Source organism: Phyllopteryx taeniolatus, chromosome 10 (assembly GCF_024500385.1).
Source record: "Phyllopteryx taeniolatus isolate TA_2022b chromosome 10, UOR_Ptae_1.2, whole genome shotgun sequence".
NCBI lineage: Eukaryota > Metazoa > Chordata > Actinopteri > Syngnathiformes > Syngnathidae > Phyllopteryx > Phyllopteryx taeniolatus.
In genome coordinates this window covers 13,789,708-13,808,643 of record NC_084511.1, presented here as the reverse complement: position 1 = coordinate 13,808,643, position 18,936 = coordinate 13,789,708, and the positions used below count along the sequence as shown (strand labels likewise).

At 40.9% G+C, this 18,936-nt stretch overlaps 1 protein-coding gene across 2 annotated transcripts; it reads left to right on the top strand.

The window, feature by feature from the left end:
- Positions 1–180: 180 nt before the first annotated feature.
- On the top strand, positions 181–18,833 carry zgc:66447 (SLAIN motif-containing protein-like). 2 transcript variants are annotated; one of them, XM_061788258.1, is made up of 9 exons: positions 181–460; positions 870–1,503; positions 5,429–5,565; positions 10,460–10,582; positions 12,890–13,030; positions 13,998–14,327; positions 14,478–14,618; positions 16,585–16,870; positions 18,019–18,833. In XM_061788258.1, the coding sequence occupies exons 2-9, from the start codon at positions 875–877 to the stop codon at positions 18,071–18,073; spliced, it is 1,842 nt and encodes a 613-aa protein (XP_061644242.1). In that variant the 5' UTR covers positions 181–460; positions 870–874; the 3' UTR covers positions 18,074–18,833. The 2 variants fall into 2 exon arrangements, with proteins under 2 accessions (XP_061644242.1, XP_061644241.1); XM_061788257.1 differs by having other exon boundaries at positions 184–460; positions 14,475–14,618.
- Positions 18,834–18,936: the final 103 nt, after the last annotated feature.

The window sequence follows — 18,936 nt, the reverse complement described above, 5'->3', positions numbered from 1 at the left end:
GGCAGGGTACCACTGTACAATACACGATTTCTCTTTGTGATCTTGTTCCAGGAAGGTCCAAGCCTGTAAGCAAACAGCGACACTAAGTGGCTGTAAAACACAATAACTGTCCATTCACCAATATTGCTTCTCTCCAATAGGGGGCGCCCAGGAACAGCGAGAGAACCCTCGGGGGGAGGGGCTCTGCGGGTCTTGCTCAGTATGCTAACTAAAGTCCATCAACAAGCTAGTTATACGCGAGCGACATGAATGCAAACGGTGCACTCCCATTGGGATCATTACGACAACATGGACACGAACTGAAAGCAAGCGAGGCGTTTACGCGGCCATTAAAGAGGACATTTACCGGGTTAGGATTCACGGGGTCGCTGCTGGTGTTGTTCGGGGGAGTTGTTTGAGCTCGGAGTGGCGGCCACGTTCAGTCGTCACGGCTCGCGAGGACAACACGGAGCGTTGACCGGTACGTTTGTTTTGCTCATAGCATGCTAGCCTGCCTCACATCAACCAGAGTACTTGCACGTTTAAGCACCTAGTGTTGCACTACTCTGTTAATTGACGAAAGCAATAATACTGGTTTATGCGGCTATATTATTTTTAAGAGTTATATTTTTACGCGTTTGGTTGCGAGTGTCTGAACGAGCAAAATGTGGTGTAAGCGTGCTTGTGAATATGAACGTCGTTTCGCTGAAATTGGCTTGTTACTTGTCGCTCGTTTGGGGATGGTTCGTCACACATTTATGTTCTGATTAATTTGTTGTGTGTGGGACAGACAAGAGAAAGGTGAAAGCGAGTTTACGTTTCCTTTGTTTTGTTAATAATCCACCATGACTTCATTGTAGCAATGCTAATGAGAGTGTAACTCCCAACAGAGGAAATGGTGGTTCCAGAAAGCGCCAGCCTGGTCCCCCGGCCTGACAATGGTAGTCCCCCTGACCTCATTGAGGGCTCCAAGCTTGGGTGCGAGGAGGAAGTGGAGGGAGCTCAAGACCTAGCGGGGGTGGAGCTGGAGGAGGTCCGAAAGTTGCAGGAACTCGTTCATCGACTGGAGGTGCAGAATGAGACTCTGCGCAACAGGGGTAGCAAAAACATCATCAGCCGAGGAGCCAGCAGCAAGAGCAACCTCACATTGGCAGTCAGTATCAACAAGAGGCTAAATTGCACAGCAGGCAACCTGGGGAGCAGAGACTTGGAGCTGTCACCCCCACTGGAAAGCTTCAGCAGCAGTGACGACATGTCCCCACTCCCGGGGACCAACAGGTTGGAGGGGGATGAGGACGAAGATGCAGCCGAGGATGTCGGTCCATGCAGCGGCTTTCTTAGATTGACCTGTAGTGGTGGGCCAATACAGGGCCAAAGCCAGACGCCGGACAGCCCATCGCAAGGGAGTTATGAGTCAGAGACACTAGCAGAGAGCGATTCAGGGATGGAGCCATCTGCTCTGGAAGAGGTGGACCTTCTCGATTTGGAAGATGAGTGTGGTGAAATCGAAGATGAGGACAGTTGGTATGTTTCATTAACTGCACTACAACATCGCAGCAATGTTTTCAACATACACATAAAACAGTACCTTAAATGTCACATTTCATCGTTTGTCTTAATCCAAGTAAGATGAGTCACATGAACATTTTTAGTTGAACTCTTGCAACTGAGTTTCTCCCCATAGGGCAAGTGACCTATGTTTAAATTGGCAATTTAGTATTTTACATAATTCTGAGACATAAACATCTTTGTTATATATATATATATATATATATATATATATAAGGCTGAGCAACACCACAAGTCATCTTTGGCGTTTATCAGCAAAGGAAATGTAGCCAGCTGGTGGGAGAGATTTCAGAAGCAGTAAGTTGAGTAGATGTAAATACGAGAGGCTGTTGTGTTAGCTGTCACTTAATTTAACTCTCAATAACGAAAACATGTAACAGATATACCCTGACTTAGTACTTGTCTGACAGGTTTTGATGGAGTTTTTAAGCCCATAGTTAAAAGGAATGAAAAATTAATAGTGGATTATTTATATGTTGCCCTTTTTAGGCCAGGGACCATATTTGGTAACTAAGACAAAATAAGACACCACCTAACTATAGGGCAGTAGAACTGGGATTTCTCTCAGCCAGAACATCCGGATTTGAATCTCCACTTGTTTGTCTATATGGTGTGCTGTGACCTGTGACCCCAATGAAAACAAGTTGTGTAGAAATTGAATGGCAAGGTACTCTGTGTGTGTGTGTGTGTGTATATCTATATATCTATATATATATCGATATATAGATATATATATAGATATATATCTCGTTTTAATTTGAGCGATTCCGGTCCCAATTCTGGCTCCTCATTTTGATTCCGGTTCCAAACGATCCTCGATTTCGATTATTTTAGGGGGCTGCATCAAAAAAGTTTGCGTGGTTTAAATAAGGGGTGTCCAAATTTGCTAAGCAGCCCACAGCATAGTCTAAAATGAACATTTGACTCAGGGTTCTTTATAACCAGTGTCAATAGCAAACATATGAACGAAAAGGCAATGTGTGTGTAACTTAACCAATTGACTTAATATTCATTAATTATTTCAGCTAAAAGTTAAATACAGCATTGTTAAATCAGTTATTTTTAAGACCGTTTTATCACGTCAAATGGTTTATATGTGCAAGTGTTAACTTAACCTCCTGTTTTAAGCATGTAGCCTTTTATTTTGAAGGATATGCAAAAATGTTGATTCCTTTACCTACCCACTGATGAGGCACAAGGTTAGTGGATGTGAATTTTGTCCCAATTCATTGTGATGTAAAATTTGGCCTTTGGTGAAGTTTTAGCTCAATGTTAAGCTTGTAATGTAACTGTTTCTACTTTCTTTCCAGTATGGTAAAATAATTAATATTTTATTTTTGTGTCTATCATCAGCTCTTACGTTGCTTAAAAACAATTAGTGCAAGAGTGCACCGCCGCCGTTTAACTTGTTAGCGGCCTCAATGTTGGCATAGACAGTATTTTATTGTTTCACGCTCACCCATCCGACCTCACTAAAGTTCTGCGCGGTGTCGGCTGAGGCTCGGAGCGGGAGGGAGCACGTCAGACTTCTACACTTCGCGAAAGGCCCCTTTGCACAATATAATCTAATTCCAATTCCTGGTCATTTATTTTAACAAAGTTAAGAAACACTTTTGTTCGCCACCGCCATTGGGCACACGCACGTCTTTGTGTGCGTTCTTCTTCGTTGGCTTTCGCCACTTTCTTCTTCGGGGTCAGCGGACTGTAGGCATCGAAACTGGGAACCAACATTTTAAAATTTGAATGATTCTGGGAGAACCGGAATGTTTGTCCCGGTTCCAATCTGTTCTCTATTATCGATGCCCAACCCTATATACAGGTATAGACACACACACACCCACCCACACATAAAAAAATTATATGAGAAAACGTTTTTCTCAAAGCCATGGGTATAGTTTTTGAAAATATTTATGCTTTTTGTTGAACAGTGACGATATATTGAGGTATAGTTTGAAAAATAAAACATTTATAAAAGTAGGAATCTTGTAAAATACGACTGTAAATTAAATTTGTAGGGTTCAATAAAAGTTAGGTATTTGAAAGAGACCTTTAAAGCATCATATCTTAATGCAATATTAATTACTTCCAATGCTTGGCTTTGTGCTTTACTTTGTTTTGACTGTAGGTCAGATTTTTATTTGATAATTTCTGGTGTTCAGTTTGAACGTACATCATATTTCCCAAAGTAGCAATGGGAAAGGAAAAAAAAACCCGCTAAAAGCTGCCAGTTTAGCTCCTTAACAGCCAGCCAGTCAGTCCATTCATTTCTTATTTCATCATTAGCCATACCATATGTGCTTTAGAGGTGCATCATAGCCAAAATACCCAGTAATCCTGGTAGGAACATAATCTGAGCTGGCCTGGCTGCTGCCGCATGGATAAACTGCTTTGGGTGGGATTGCGCAGCATGTGACGCAGAGCCCCTACTGTGACCAGACTGCAACTGGGACAGAAACATTGGCGCGAAAGGAGGCCGTCCAAGCTCTGGGGAATGCGGGGGGGCAATCATTACACCGAGGTACTTGAACTCATGGTTGGCAGTGCAGAACAATATTATTATTTTCAAATAATGGATAATATTGCTACATGTTCTTTATGTACCGTGTACTTCCCAAGCAAACCAATATGCTCGCGCAGAGACTAGAGTTGGATTACATTGTGATTAAATTAGATACATGAACAATCCGAGATCCAATAACTGTATCAAAATACTGTATATGCCTTGACAAATATAGTAATGCTAATTTTTGATTGACAGTCTCCCATAGGTATTAATAGGACAATCCTGTGGAAGTGCTGATTTTGAACACAATGTGTTGATCCTGGTAGACTTCTAAATTCTAATCAAAATCTCAAATTTCTCAGTGAGCTGAAGTCTCATTTGCTGGGATGTTCTGTAATGATGATGCTTTTGTGTGACTTTTGAAGTGTATATTTCTTTAAAATTTTGGTTGACCTCCAAGATGTACTACAATGCAGGTGCTTTGAAGGTTCAACTGCACGTTTGAATGATTGTGATGTATTATTGCACCATTGCAAACTACAACCCTAGTTATTCTATAGTTAAATTATTACCGTTTTGACAGTGTCAATCAAAACTGAACATTAGCTCATAGTGAAATGTCACTCAGATGAGTGACATTTCACTATGAGTTGTGGTCACTCAACCACAACTAAAACCAGAGCTAAACTATTTATTTAAAATATTTATGAGGCCATAGGGGATGTGACTATATGCAGTTAATATGGTGAGCAGAATCAATTGCAAGCATGATGCAGGGTACTTAAACCTTGCTCTGTGTGCATGTAGAGATCACTACAGAGAGAAGCAGCGGGATGTGCGACCTGAATATTTCTGTTGCTGCTCATTCTACCAGGAATATTTTTGCCTTTGTGTTTGTCCAGTGGGAAGATAATTTGTGGTTGATTCTGGTTCTGAACCAGTTGTTCCGCGTCTTTTGTGTACACACCTCAAACGTTCAGCCCATGTGACCCGTCAGTTCCAAGCTCCTGGCTATTTTCCTTCACTGTGAAAAAACTGCACACTTGTGACAGCAATGAAAAAAAAACAACACTGTGGCTTTTTCTTTTTGATTGAGCAGATTTCTTGAATTAATACCCAGGCCTCAATTAGACAGCCTTATCTAGTGTAATTCAGATGAAACGTGAACATGTTAATTTTTCTGAACGTTTTTTCCTCCCTGACATTTTCCTCAAGCTATGAAAATCTGTGTGGTATAGTATCAGTTTTGTGCCTAAGAAGCCACTAGCCACAGAGATCCATTTAGTTTAATGCCCTACACACTAATGTTGCTCTAGGTATTATCCATCTCACTTTCACCCTTTTTGCACTTGTTTGAAAAATGGGTTTTCTTTGCAGGTTGTATGTGTCGCCTAAAAAAGAAGTATCAAAGGCAGGCCCCGAGTCGCCCCTGAAGTGGTGTCGGCAGGTTTTGGACCACCGCAGCCCAGAGACAGAGAAGGCATGTCGGACCCTAATCAACCGTTTGGACCAGAGTATGTGTTTCACGCGATACATTTTAACATACCATTTATTAGAGGTGGAACAAAATATTGATACAGGAAGTCCTTGATTTACGAACGAGTTCCGTTCCTACGGTGGCGACGTAACACGAATTTCCGCGTAAGTCGGATTTCAACGTTAAAGTTAAATTTACGGCGAAATACTTCTGTTACGGGTATTGTCCCATGTGATTGTGACAGCAAGCTCGGTGTGTGTGTGGGCGTGTGCGTCAATGTGTGAGTGAGACGGGACTGCGCAGGCGTCGTCCGGCGGGACTGTGAAGGAGGAAGGACTGCGCGCCGGTTCGAGTGTGTACATTAGCAAGTGTAGTGATGGCAACCGGGGAAGAGTAGCGATTAGCAGAGGACACGTTGACGTTGAATGTGCAGAGGAGCGAATTAAGCCATTAAAACAGCAAATCGGTGCTTCATGCCTTTATTGTTGCCGCCACCCACCTCAGCTGTGCAACGAGAGAAGGGAGTTAACCCCTGCGTCTCCCGACCACGGTCAGGTGACCGTAGCAGGAAAGGTTAACACTTCGTATAAAGGAACTAAAATACATTAAAATAAAAAAATAAGATGCTGTACTTACCATTACTGCTGAGAGTGTGAAAAAAGGAGGGCAAAAAAGGCAAAGATACTCCCGGCGCACAAACACAGACATGCACTAGCTAAGCAGAAACACTATGGTGCTGGGACAAAATGGCGGACGAGGCACGGGCGACGTAAAGTCGAAACGTCGTAGGTCGAGTGCGTTGTAACTCGAGGACTTCCTGTATTGTTTTGTTTGAGCTTGGCTCATTGGCTCCCACGTAACTTGAAACCTGGATACATGAGCATCAAATATCAATATATTAGCTGGCTGATGTCCAAAAACTTTGACAATTTTTACATTTTTTTTCTCGCGTGTTTAAAAAAGTTTTTTTCAACAGCTTCATATCGGAAAGTCTATTATACTATTCTATGATACATTACGTATGCTTTATGTGTGTGTGTGTATATATGTGTGTGTATAAGTGGAAAAGTGTTCTGTGGTCCGACGAGTGCACATTTCAAATTGTTTTTGGAAATTGGGGACGTCGTGTCCTCCGGGCCAAAGAGGAAAAGAACCATCCGGACTGTTATGGACGCAAAGCCAGCATCTGTGATGGTAATGGGGGCTGTGTTCGCGTCAATGGCATGGGTAATTTAAACATCTGTGAAGGGACTATTAATCCTGAAAGGTACATACAGGTTTTGGAGAAACATGCTGGCATCCAAGCAATGTTTTTTTCATGGACGCCCCTGCTTATTTCAGCAAGACAATGCCAAACCACATTCTGCACGTGTTACAACAGCGTGGCTTCGTAGTAAAAGAGTGCGGGTACTAGACTGGGTCGCCTGCAGTCCAGACCTGTCTCCCATTGAAAATGTGTTGCGCATTATGAAACTTAAAATACGACAACGGAGACCCTGGATTGTTGAACAGCTGAAGCTGTACATCAAGCAAGAATGGGAAAGAATTCCACCAACAAAGCTTCAACAATTAGTGTCCTCAGTTCCCCAAACGTTTATTGAATGTTGTGAAAAGAAAAGGTGATTTAACACAGTGGTAAACATGACCTTGTCCCAGCTTTTTGGAATGTGTTGCAGCCATAAAATTCTAAGTTAATGATTATTTGGTAAAAACAAAGTTTATCAGTTTGAACATTAAATATCTTTGCAGTGTATTCAATTAAATATAGTTTGAACATGATTTGCAAATCATAGTATTCTGTTTTTATTTGTTTAACACAACGTTCCAACTTCATTGGAATTGAGGTTGTAACTTGATAAAACACTGCAGTAAATTGCAGATGTTTTGACTGTGCATACACACACACAGCAACATCAGAATTTGCACATAAAAAATGTTTAATTGATCATGCAGTGGTAAAAAAAAAAAATCAGAAGTTACTATTTACTCAGTACTTGAGAAATAATTTCACTGTGTACTTTTTACTCTTACTGAAGTAATTTTTTTGGAGGACTACTTTTTACTTGAGTCACATTGTCAAGTAACAGTACTCTTACTTGAGGACAATGTTTGGCTTCTCTACCCACTTCTGGAGCGGACATCCTCTATTGCTACTCTTACGTTTACTCTTACATTTTTGCTCATCAGATCAGCCCGTGCCGTATTTGTTGTACTGGTCTTTTGTATTTTCGCATTGAGGTGCTGCGGGTTGTGGTCCCAGCGGAACCGCGAAGCACACGTAACACCGGCGACAAGAGTTGATCCGCTAGTACATTTTGTATTAATTAGGAAACACGGCTACAATTATCTAATTAGTTTACGGATGTAAATGTTAAATGTATTCAGCGACGGAGCGATGTTAAGGATTATGTCACAACACAGACTGAACTAACTTCAAATTCAGAAATTGCCAATAAAATCAGAAAATATTGTACTTAATTTCCCTGGAGGATACATTTGGGATTACCATATTTTCACGACCATAAGGCGCACCGTATAAAAAGGCGCAGTCTCAGTTACGGGGTCAATTTCTGTATTTAATACATACATAAGGTGCACCGTATTATTGGGCGCAGGCATGGTAAAACATACGCTATCTTAAAACATACGGTAGCATGCATGCACGCTAAAACAATGTTTTTAAAAAGGCAGCGGGAGCAAAACTGAGTTCGGTTGTACTTTATTGAAGTATTTAACAATGTACTCATGTTATTTTTTGGTCAATCCTCATCCACAAATCCATCAAAGTGCTCATCTTCTGTATCCGAAATCAACAGCTGGGCAAGTTCTGCATCCAACACGCCAGGTTCCCTCTCGTCATTGTCAGAGTCAGTCTCGTTGCCATGCGGCTCCTCAGAAATTATGCCGGCTTTTACGAAAGCTCGAACAACAGTGCAAGCAGAGACGTTAGCCCAAGCATCCACAATCCATTCACAAATTGTGGCGTAACTTGCCCGGCGCTGCCTCCTAGTCTTAGTAAAGCTGTGTTCGCCATCTGTCATCCATCGCTCCCACGCCGCTCGCAACTTCACTTTGAACGTCCTGTTTACACCAATGTCCAGCAGTTGGAGTTCCTTCGTCAAGCCTCCTGGAATGATGGCAAGCTCTGAGTTATTGCACTCAGTCGAATGGTGACTGTAGAGACTCTTCTCCCGGCTGTTCTTTGATCATTAATCCATTGCTCGAGTTGCTCTTCCAACTCGGGGCACCTCGCCTTGTTTCCGCGCAAACTCAGCTTCGTCTTCTTGACTTGGCGAAGCTCGTTTTCCTGTTTCATCCACTTGCAAACCATGGATTCGTTGATCTTGAATTCTCTCGCGGCTGCTCGAGTCCCATGTTCCTCCGTGTAACTAATAGCTTACAGTTTAAACTGTGCTTCGTAAGCGTGTCTCTTCGTAGGTGCCATTTTCAGGGGTCCTTAGCCAAACCGATGTTGTTTTGCACAATGCACATACGATCGCTATATACCTACTGGGGGCGTGCCTTTAGCGTCCTCATTTACGCGCACCCTTCCCCCTTTAACGGCCGCATACTGTCCTCAGCCACGTCCGCTTTTTTTTGTTTTTCTGCTTGAAGAAAATGTTTATTTTGCCTTGTACTCTTCGGAGTCTTCCAGATTGCTTAATTTATGTTAAAATCAAAGAAATTATCTGCGGGGGCTCGGGAGATTCCCCCTATTTTTCATGCCTTTGGTGTTTTCATATCTGAGGAAGTCAAGATTGTATTTTGCAAAGACGTACAGAGATGAGCCAAAGGGTTTTGGAACAAAGTTTAATGAACTGATGAGACCAAGATAAACCTCTGCCAAAGTGATGGAAAGGCCAAAGTATGGAGAAAGGATCTGCTTATGATCCAAAACACACAAGCTCATCTGTGAAGCATGGTGGAGGTAATATCATGGCTTGGATGGCTGCTACAGGAACGGGCTCACAAGTCTTTATTGATGATGTAACTCATGATGGTAGCAGCAGAATGAATTCTGAAGTCTACAAAACCTTTTTTTCTGGCAATTTACAATCAAATGCATCCAAACTAAGCAAGAGAAGCATGCAACAAGACAATGACTCAAAACACACTGCCAAGACAACAAAGGACTTCATCAGGGGGGAAAAGTGGAAGGTCTTAGACTGGCCATGTCAATCACCGGACCTTAACCCTATAGAGCATGCATTTTACCTCCTGAAGAAGAGACTGAAGGGAGAAACCCCCAGAAACAAACACAAACTGAAAGAGGCTGCAGTAAAGGCCTGGAAAAGCATTTCAAATGAAGAATGCAACAGTCTGGTGTCGTAAATGGATCGCAGGCTTGATGCAGTTATTGCAAGTAAGGGTTATGCCACCAAATACTAAATGTTATTCACTTTAAGTTAATTTAATGTCTGTTCCAATAAATTTGGTCACTTGAAAAGTGGGTGACTTCAAACAAATGGTACTCTGTCCTAAGTTGTTTAACACATCTAGATATAAATACCATGAAATAGAAGCTGGAAATCTGAACTTTTGTCTCATATTCATCTTTTGATCTTGCGTATACAACAAAAACAATGAATTGACCTTGCCGTTCTAATGATTTTGGAGGGGACTGTATTTATTCGTACAAATAAAGCCCATGGCCCGCAATAAATACCTTCCACCTGCCCCCAATCCTGGAATGAGCATATATAATTACATAGTGTTGTTTGAAACTGCAAAATTGTAAGAATGTATCATACTGCAGAAGCTCTTCCCCTGTGGTTAAATTGGAGCGCTACACTGTTTTCATTCCGCTTCTTTTGTTACTTTAAACCCTCCTGTAACCTCAGGTTGTCCATTACACCTGTCCCACCTTAACTTTTCTATTGTTTATGTCCTCCACAATGTCATCCTATCTATCACTTCCTGTTTCCCAACAGCATCCCGGTGGAGGAACATGTACAGCAGCCCGTCGGCAGAGGCAGGCTCGGCAGGCTCAGGCCTGATCTCTCCTGGGTACCACAAATCAACTAACAAATCTCTACTAACCTGTGGCAGCTCAGGTATGGCATGACATTAACACGCTGTGCTCTTCATGTTCTACACAACACTACAGCGGGACGGACATACATTTTTTCTGGGATGTAGGTCAGTTGTCATGTATGCACTAACGTGTCAAACACTCAACAATTGGTCCACTTGAGAGCTTTTTGCATGTTTTACTGGTTCAAATATAGATCACATATACTTGAAATTATTGCTCATCCTTGTCAATGTCACAATGTCCAGTCAATCAGTGGTTACTTTACTCTTTTTATTACTCTGTCAAAGTAAACCCAGAAAAAAATTAATGGAAGAACATTTACAGAAAATGTTTCATGTTAATAACGTTAGGGAATTGGCAAATTAAGTTGTCCTGAGTGGGACCTCAGATGTCAGTCTGTTTGAATGCTGATTGAATTCAAATTTGTTCTAATTGTTTTTATTTTAAAAAAAAAAAAAGGTAGGGGGGTGCAAAACCGCTGCCATCACAAATCGTTTATAGCTATCCAGGCAGTTTCTAAAGTAACATTTTAACATTGTTAAGCTTAGTATAAGTAAATCACTATTATACAGTGAAAGACACTTTAAACCCTCTTTAATAACATTGGGTAATACAAATTATATCTCTGGTGCAACTCATACAATTGCCACATGTATAAAATACTCAAAAACCAAAGCTAAAATGCTAAAAGAAATGAAATACTGATAAGTGACAGCACATAGAGCACATAATATTAGTTGACATCTTCACTCACACACTTTCATGACAAACAACAAAAACATGAAATTAAAATGCACAACAATCAAACACAAAGTCCTTAAACTGGCCCCCCCAAAAAAAGTGACTACTGGGTGAGAGTACTCAAACAACTCTGTCAGGAAGGGGAACAAAGAAAACAGGAAGTAGACAAGTTAACATAATAAAGTAATATCTGAAGAAATAAACCTAGAAAAACTGAAGTAAGAACAGTGTTTACTCACACGTACAATAACTTAGTGAAGCAATATTTGTGGCTGGCAGAGTTTTTAAAATTCCACTCTACAGTGTAAATTTAGCTAGAGTGTAGGTTTACATGTCACTATGATGATCTGTGTTTTATGTAAAGCTAGGATGCTATGGAAGATGGTTAGTAATTGTTTAAAGTATGTGTGATTTGTACTTTGGTGGGTAAACAGTGGTATTTAAGCAGTGCTAACATCAATGAAATGTGCATAACTGACTTTACTTGATGGGTGTTACATTTGCTCTCCTGGTTTTCCTGGCATTTCTCACATTGCTAATGACGTCAAAGCCTTTAAGTAACAGTTTTTGCATGGCTTTTGGTGTGGTAAAACAATATAATCCCAGACTTGTGACACAGCCTGTTGTTCCTGGTTTGTCCTTTCTGTCAAATAGGACACCTATAGTTTTGTATACAAATATATCTAAACATCCTAGATTCTTGCTAATCAGGGTACAGGCATCAAATCAGTGTTTTTTTCTGGTTTGTTTTAACTATAACACAGGCTTCCAGCACATTCTGATTTGTTTTAGCAGTATTTAATTATGAATGGTAAAATGAACCTCATCAATCAGTCTCTGTCATGAGCACAGTAGTCTGACAAATTCTAAAGGCACGTAATCTTTTGTGATCAATTCACAAGCACAAGGCTGGTGATCTAACATTCATCATTGTCCTGTTACTGTGTGAAACGATTCCATCAGTGAGAGCATTAAGGCGTTAATGGCTGAAATGTGCACTTTGTCTTAGTATGAATTACTGTATTGACATGAATCCCTGAGGTCATCCACATTCTGTTCCGGTAAGCTTGTCAAACTCTTTTTTTTGTTCGGGTTTAGAATCCGTTTGTCCTAAAAGAAAATTGACAGGGTCATACTGTTGCGATTATAAATCCACCATTAATTGAAAACAATAAAATACTCACCAATGCATTTTACTGAAGGTTTCGACGTATGATGGCAAGATGTAAATCACTCTGCATAAAGGTCACACACAGCTCCATTTCTAGTGTGCGTTTATATATTTTATTATCATTGTGGACTGAGTAGATAGGACAGAGATGTGCGTACCACTTCACTACGCTCCCTCTATGCTGCAGTAAGTTCCGTTCATGCGTTTATGACTGTTGTCACAGTTCTTATCTTTGCTATCCCTGGGGTATTTCCCGGGTCGAAAAACAAAAATAAACCACCAAATAATATCAGCATTATATGAAGCCACTCATGGTGGCATTTTTCTTCTGAATTTGATACAACCTTGGGGCACTTTACTATGTATTTCCATGACTAAATCTAACACATTTTAATACATCATCCCTCCTGACAGGTGTCTCAGGTGTACCCTCAGCACTGAGCTCTCAGTCTTCTATAGACAGTGAGCTCAGTACTTCGGATGACTCTGTCTCGATGGGTTATAAGCTACAGGATCTCACTGATGTCCAGATAATGGCTCGTCTACAAGAAGAGAGTAAGTAGAGACTTGAGCTGACGATGCTACTTTTATGTAAAGATGGCAAAAAATTGCGACATCAGCTAGAACAGAAGACCTGGCATTTATAGGGCACAAGTGTAAAAAGACTGACACTTTTTCAACACCCTGGCACTACAGTGTGCGCTTTCGTCTGTCATATGAAACAACATGCAGTGACATTGCTTTTAACACACAACAGCAGAAGTGTCAGGTGTTAAGCTTCAGACCTCATGCCCCCCAGCATTGCGGAATTCACTTGCGCACACTTGACAACACACACACTGTTTCGTCGCTACTTACCTACCGTAATTTCCCGTGTATAATGGGCATTTGTTTCCCCCAAAAATTATCAAAAGTCAATAGTGCGCATTATACATAGGTATAGGGGAAAATGGGAAAAAAACGTCCACATTTTATAAATGTATGCCGCCATCTAGAGGTTATGAGAGAGGTGGACACGTTCATTCTAATGTGCCACCGCCACCTAGAGGTTATGAAAAATGTGTAACCTACACTTTCATTCCAATATGACGGGGGTATATATGACTGCATGTATGTACAGTTGTGCTCATAAATGTACATACACTGGCAGAATTTGTGAAAATTATTATTTTTTTTTTAAATACAACTGACTGAAGAACAACCATCATTAATTTCTTAATGGTTGTGTTTTATTTAATCATAATGCTTTTCTGAAATGCTTGACAGTTTAATTTGAATCCCAATTTGAATAAAATTAAATGTCTTTCGCCTGGCCCTTCATGTTTTCTTTAAAGAATTGTACCCATCTTACAAATTCTGCCTGGGTAATCAAACATATGAGCACAACTGTGTGTTTTCTCATTTACTAAATAAAAGTAGGGCGAAAAAATTCCAGCTCTATAGGTGGGATTTGTCTAAATGGAAAATAAAGAAAATTGTCATGAATGTGTGATTATTCTCTAATTAATCTTTTTAATGTCAGGTCTGAGGCAGGATTACGCTTCCAGTTCAGCGTCTGCATCTCGCCGCAGCTCTACAACATCCCTGCAATCGCTTCGTCGTGGCGGCACCTACAGCGACCAGGAATTTGACAATTACAGCCTGGAAGATGAAGATGATGAATTCAGCCCTGTGCCCCAACAACACCATCGCTTCACTCCCTCGCCCTTGGGCTCACCTCGGTGTCTGTCACCCTCCACTTCCAACCACGGTCAGGAGCATGGTAGCAGATTTGGGGCCCCTCGCACAAGAACACCCAGACGATCTCTACAAGGTCCCAGTGCCGAGCTTCTCAAATTTGCCAAGAGTGAGGGTATGCAAGAAGCTTTACGGTTTCTGGCATGTTAAATTTGGGTAATTGGTCCAACTCAAAGCATGACCAAAACTGTGATAGTATTTTAGTTAAGGTGATCACATCCAAACCTTGTTGCTTAATGTCTTGTCTAACCTGTGGTTCCAGAAGAGTTGAGGCATAGCATGCCAAATCTGGCCCCCCGCACCAGCCTCCGTTCCCTGGAGGCAATCAGAAACAGCCGCAGCATGGAGGCTAACCTCCAGAGCTCTGGCAACCGCATGTCCCACTTGACTCCCTCCTCTTCCTCAGGTAACCCCACCCTCCTTTCCCTGGGCCTCTCCTCTAACAGAACAACAGCTACCTGTTGGATACTGTTTCCCTAGGCAATGCCTCTTCCGTTTCAACACCATGCTGCCACTTACAGCTCTGTTTCAATTATTAGAATGACGACTCCATCAATGCGTGTGTTTTGTTATCAGGAAAAAAATTGATAAGCAATATGTCTGTGATCTGTGAAAGCGAAAGCAGTATGTTGGACTTTAGTGTGTGTTTGCTTTGGTCATCTTAGATAGCACACTTCCCTCACAATGGTATTGTTCTGTCAGGTTATCCATTAATCTAAAGAATATACACGAGCGGTGGGCAAATTATTTCTGCTTGAATGCTGCCAGTCATTCAAGCGGAACGCTCATTAAAGTCACACAACATTTACAGATTTTGGAACTTGGTGCACACATATGGTGCGCCGCATTATAAAGCGCCCCGTCCAATTTGGAGAAAATTTAAGACTTTTAAGTGCGACTTATGGTCGTGAAAAAACGGTATTTGTTGCATTGATTTAGCTATTCTTCTTCCAAAAATTACTTAATACATTCATTCATTTTGTATTTATTTTTACAAATTCTTCGTTAAATAATTGGTTAATTGATTTAGTTAGAAGTAGTATAACATAAACTTACATATACATATAACAAGAGTAGTCACTTCATTAAATAATAATCATTTTCTATCCCGCTTATCCTCCTTTGGGGCCTGGAGCCGATCCCAGCTGACTTCTGGGGAAAGACAGAGTGCACCCTGAACTGGTCGCCAACCAATTGTAGGGCACACCTAAACAAACATAAACAAACAACCATTCGCACTCGCATTCACACCTAAGGACAAAGAGTCTTCATGTGTGTTTTTGGAATGTGGCTGGAAACTGGAGTTCCCTGGAGAAAACCCACGAATACTCCACACATGAAGACCGAAGCCCGAAACTGTGAGGCGGATGTGCTAACCAGTTGGCCACCCTGCTTCCTAATTTCATTTTCAATAACATTAAAAATGTGAGTGAATTATTTTATTATTCAAAATATTTTACATAACTCTTCTTGCCTCATCTACAAATGACCTGGCCCGTCTGTCCATTTTCTACACCGCTTATCCTCACAAGGGTCGCAGGTATGCTGGAGCATATCCCAGCTAACTGCTTGCAGGGGGTATACCCTGAACTGGTTGCCAGCCAATCGCAGGGCACATATAAACAAACAACCATTCGCACACACATTCACACCTACGGGCACTTTAGAATCCTCAATTAACCTACCACGCATGTTTTTGGGATGTGGGAGTAAACCGGAGAAAACCCACACAGGCACGGGGCGAACATGCAAACTCCACACGGGTGAAGCCGGATTTCAACCTCGGTCCCCAGAACTGTGAGGCAGATGGCCTAACCAGTCGTTCACCGTGCCGCCATTTTTTTAAATCAAATGTGGCCCTTCAGCACACAAGTTTGCCCATCTCTGATACACTTCATCATCCAGGACACTTCAAGAGCAACTAAATTTCAATATTCTGCCTTTTTCAAAACTGTCAGGGTGGTACTAAATTAAGAGTAAATTTATTATTGTTAGCCCAGTAACAAATTTAGAAAAATAAAATAATAGAAACTTCTTAGTATTTCAATGCCATCGCAAAGTACAACCACAATAGATGGTGTCAGAAAAAGAAAAGACAGACTAACAGACTCTCATTGTCTGTGTAACTTTGATCCAGCTCTTATACTGAAACTTATTAGGTATTGTAGGTGTAGGTAATGTTGCCTCTTCTGTGACATGCCTTTGGTAACATTCCTTACCCAACAATGTCACTTCCTTGCTCATCAAACCTGCTTGTCCCAATGTAGAAACTCTTATGTGCCACAGTCAGGTTTTTTTCGATCTTAAGTATTCACTTCTACAAGGTGTCATAAACACACCACTGACAAGCACTGTCTCTTGTTTACTAAAAGGTATAGTGAGTAGTCGACTGCGCAGCAATGGCCAGTCACCTCTTTCTCTGCGTGCTCCGGTGAAAGCGGTCACCCCTGTGGGGTCCATGGCATCTCGTCAGCCTTCCAGAGGTCTGCCTGTTATCCAAGCACCTCCTGCTTCAGGGGCTCGCCGGGTCCAGCCCATTGGCTCTGCTAGTGGCGGACCCTACATACCAGGGAGAGCCTCCACTGGCGCTGGGCGGACTGCTGTAGACCGAGGACAGTCTGCACCTACCAGAAGTAAACTATCACAGCCGGCCAGGAGGTAAGCGCTATGAAATACTTAAATTCAATATAATCTGTTTCATAATGATACTCTAATTTCAAAACAGTGTTTCCCAGTTTTTTAAAATATATTTGTTCCAGACTCTAACTGTTGCCATCATAAAACCTTTGTGACACTAAAATGTTTTAAGTAACATTTTACCATCCCCAACTGCCATACATATAGAGAAGCTGTCCTCTGTATAGTAAAATAAAAGTCAAATAAAGTAAAACTACACAACCTTTGAATGCAGCTGACAGACATGTAAGAGAACAGGAATGTGTTTGAGTAATATTGTCACCTATATTCTACTCTACAGACATTGCTGGAATTGTTTCACATTTCGATAGAGGTTGAGCTATTGTTTTATCTACCGGCATGTACCAAAATGTACCGGCATTACCAGACAACTAGCAACCCTTTATTGCTCAGTGACTGTTCTTTCTGTCAATGTCTTTATGTCTCAAAAGTGTTCTCTGTCAATTGACTGTCTGTTGTCGTACTAGAGCGGCTCCAACTACCGGAGACAAATTCCTTGTGTGTTTTTTGGACATACTTGGCAAATAAAGATGATTCTGATCTATTAAGTTGTATATTCAACATGCCATCTGCTTGGTAAAATTAATGAATAATTAATTAAAATTGACATTTAATTACCGTTGCTCATATTACGCTATAGTAAATCTGTTCTTGTTCTGTAGTCATCACACTGATTAACTTTGTCATTACTGGTAAACTTCTGAGGTGGCATTAAAACAAAAAAGCCAAAGAGAACGCAAAACACACCTGTTGCTCCATGAGCTGAAGTTTCTCGATGAATTCTTGTTACATGATGACCGTTTGACTTCTGTGCCAATTCCAGAATGTTTTGGTTGAACTCCGTCTTGTACAACTTGTGTGGTGTTTGATTTTAAAAGTTCCGCCTCTTTGTTTTGGGTGTTGGTCGGTAACATACGTATATGAATGTAATAAAGTAATTACCATACTTCTAAACAAGCATTCAACTCTACTTAGTGTTTAAATTCAATTGCAAAGTTTAATATTTTGCCTATGATTTCATCATATTGTTGACAGTTATCATAAAATGTAGTTTGCTGACCCTCCAAATACTGTGAGCAAAGGGAATAAAGACTGGATTTTATTAACAGGTCGTTGGGCATGGCTAAAATCTCAGATGAATCCTGGAAAGATGGCTGCTACTGACGTTGGATGCCCGACAGTGGGTGTTCACTGCTGCAATCCTTGCTTTACTTTTCTCAGTGGCATCTTGCCAAGCAAGTGTGGACTAGATTTAGTCGAGACTCATCTCTTTATCTTGCATGAAGCATTGTCAACAATACCCAGCATGGATGCATTGGCAAACACAGAGGCACACTCCAACAAATGTTATCTGGACACTCTCAAGAGCTTCCATAAGATTTGTTTGGGTCCATTTTAAGTTGAAATGTTAATTGTGAGAAACTGCTGTCATATTCATTAGTTGTAATTGCTTTGTGATGTTAAGATTTAAATGAAGTACTGCATGCTTGATATTTTTTTGTTGTTTTCCTCTCCCATTGGTATGTAACTTTAATATGACAATTCTGTGTCTGTTGCACAATCTGTGAGAGTTTCAGAATGCTGGCATTGTTCACATTGAAATCATGGTCAGAATTTTGTTTACATTGTAAACTGCAGCATTGTATCACACTGCCCTCATGGATATTTAAGATTTAAAAAAAATATGGTTTGTGCCAAGGTGCATTTGAACTGCAACACTTTTTATAAATGATACCTAATTATCAAAGTTACCATTATTCGGATGCATTATTGCATATCCATTGGCAGATTGGGATGTTTGTGTTTTGGAATCTATTGAAATAAAAAGTATGTTTATGCAATTCAGGCCTCCTGCCTTAGGTCAGCTTTCACTCTCTTGTTGAGAACTTCTGAAAAGAAATGAGAATAAAAATATATAACTATACTTGGACTAAAACAATGTGTGTTTGTGAGTCCTTGTCTATTTGCATCAAACTTAAGTTCCATTCTGGAGTAGCTGCGGCAGCAGGATGTTGTCGTTTCCTGGA

Bases quoted from the DNA above. Each gene is read 5' to 3' on its own strand.
- zgc:66447 (XM_061788257.1), top strand. From the start codon at position 875: ATGGTGGTTCCAGAAAGCGCCAGCCTGGTCCCCCGGCCTGACAATGGT. The intron at 10,583-12,889 runs GTATGGCATGAC...CCCTCCTGACAG, and splicing joins ACTAACCTGTGGCAGCTCAG to GTGTCTCAGGTGTACCCTCA. The intron at 14,328-14,474 runs GTATGCAAGAAG...CTGTGGTTCCAG, and splicing joins CAAATTTGCCAAGAGTGAGG to AAGAGTTGAGGCATAGCATG.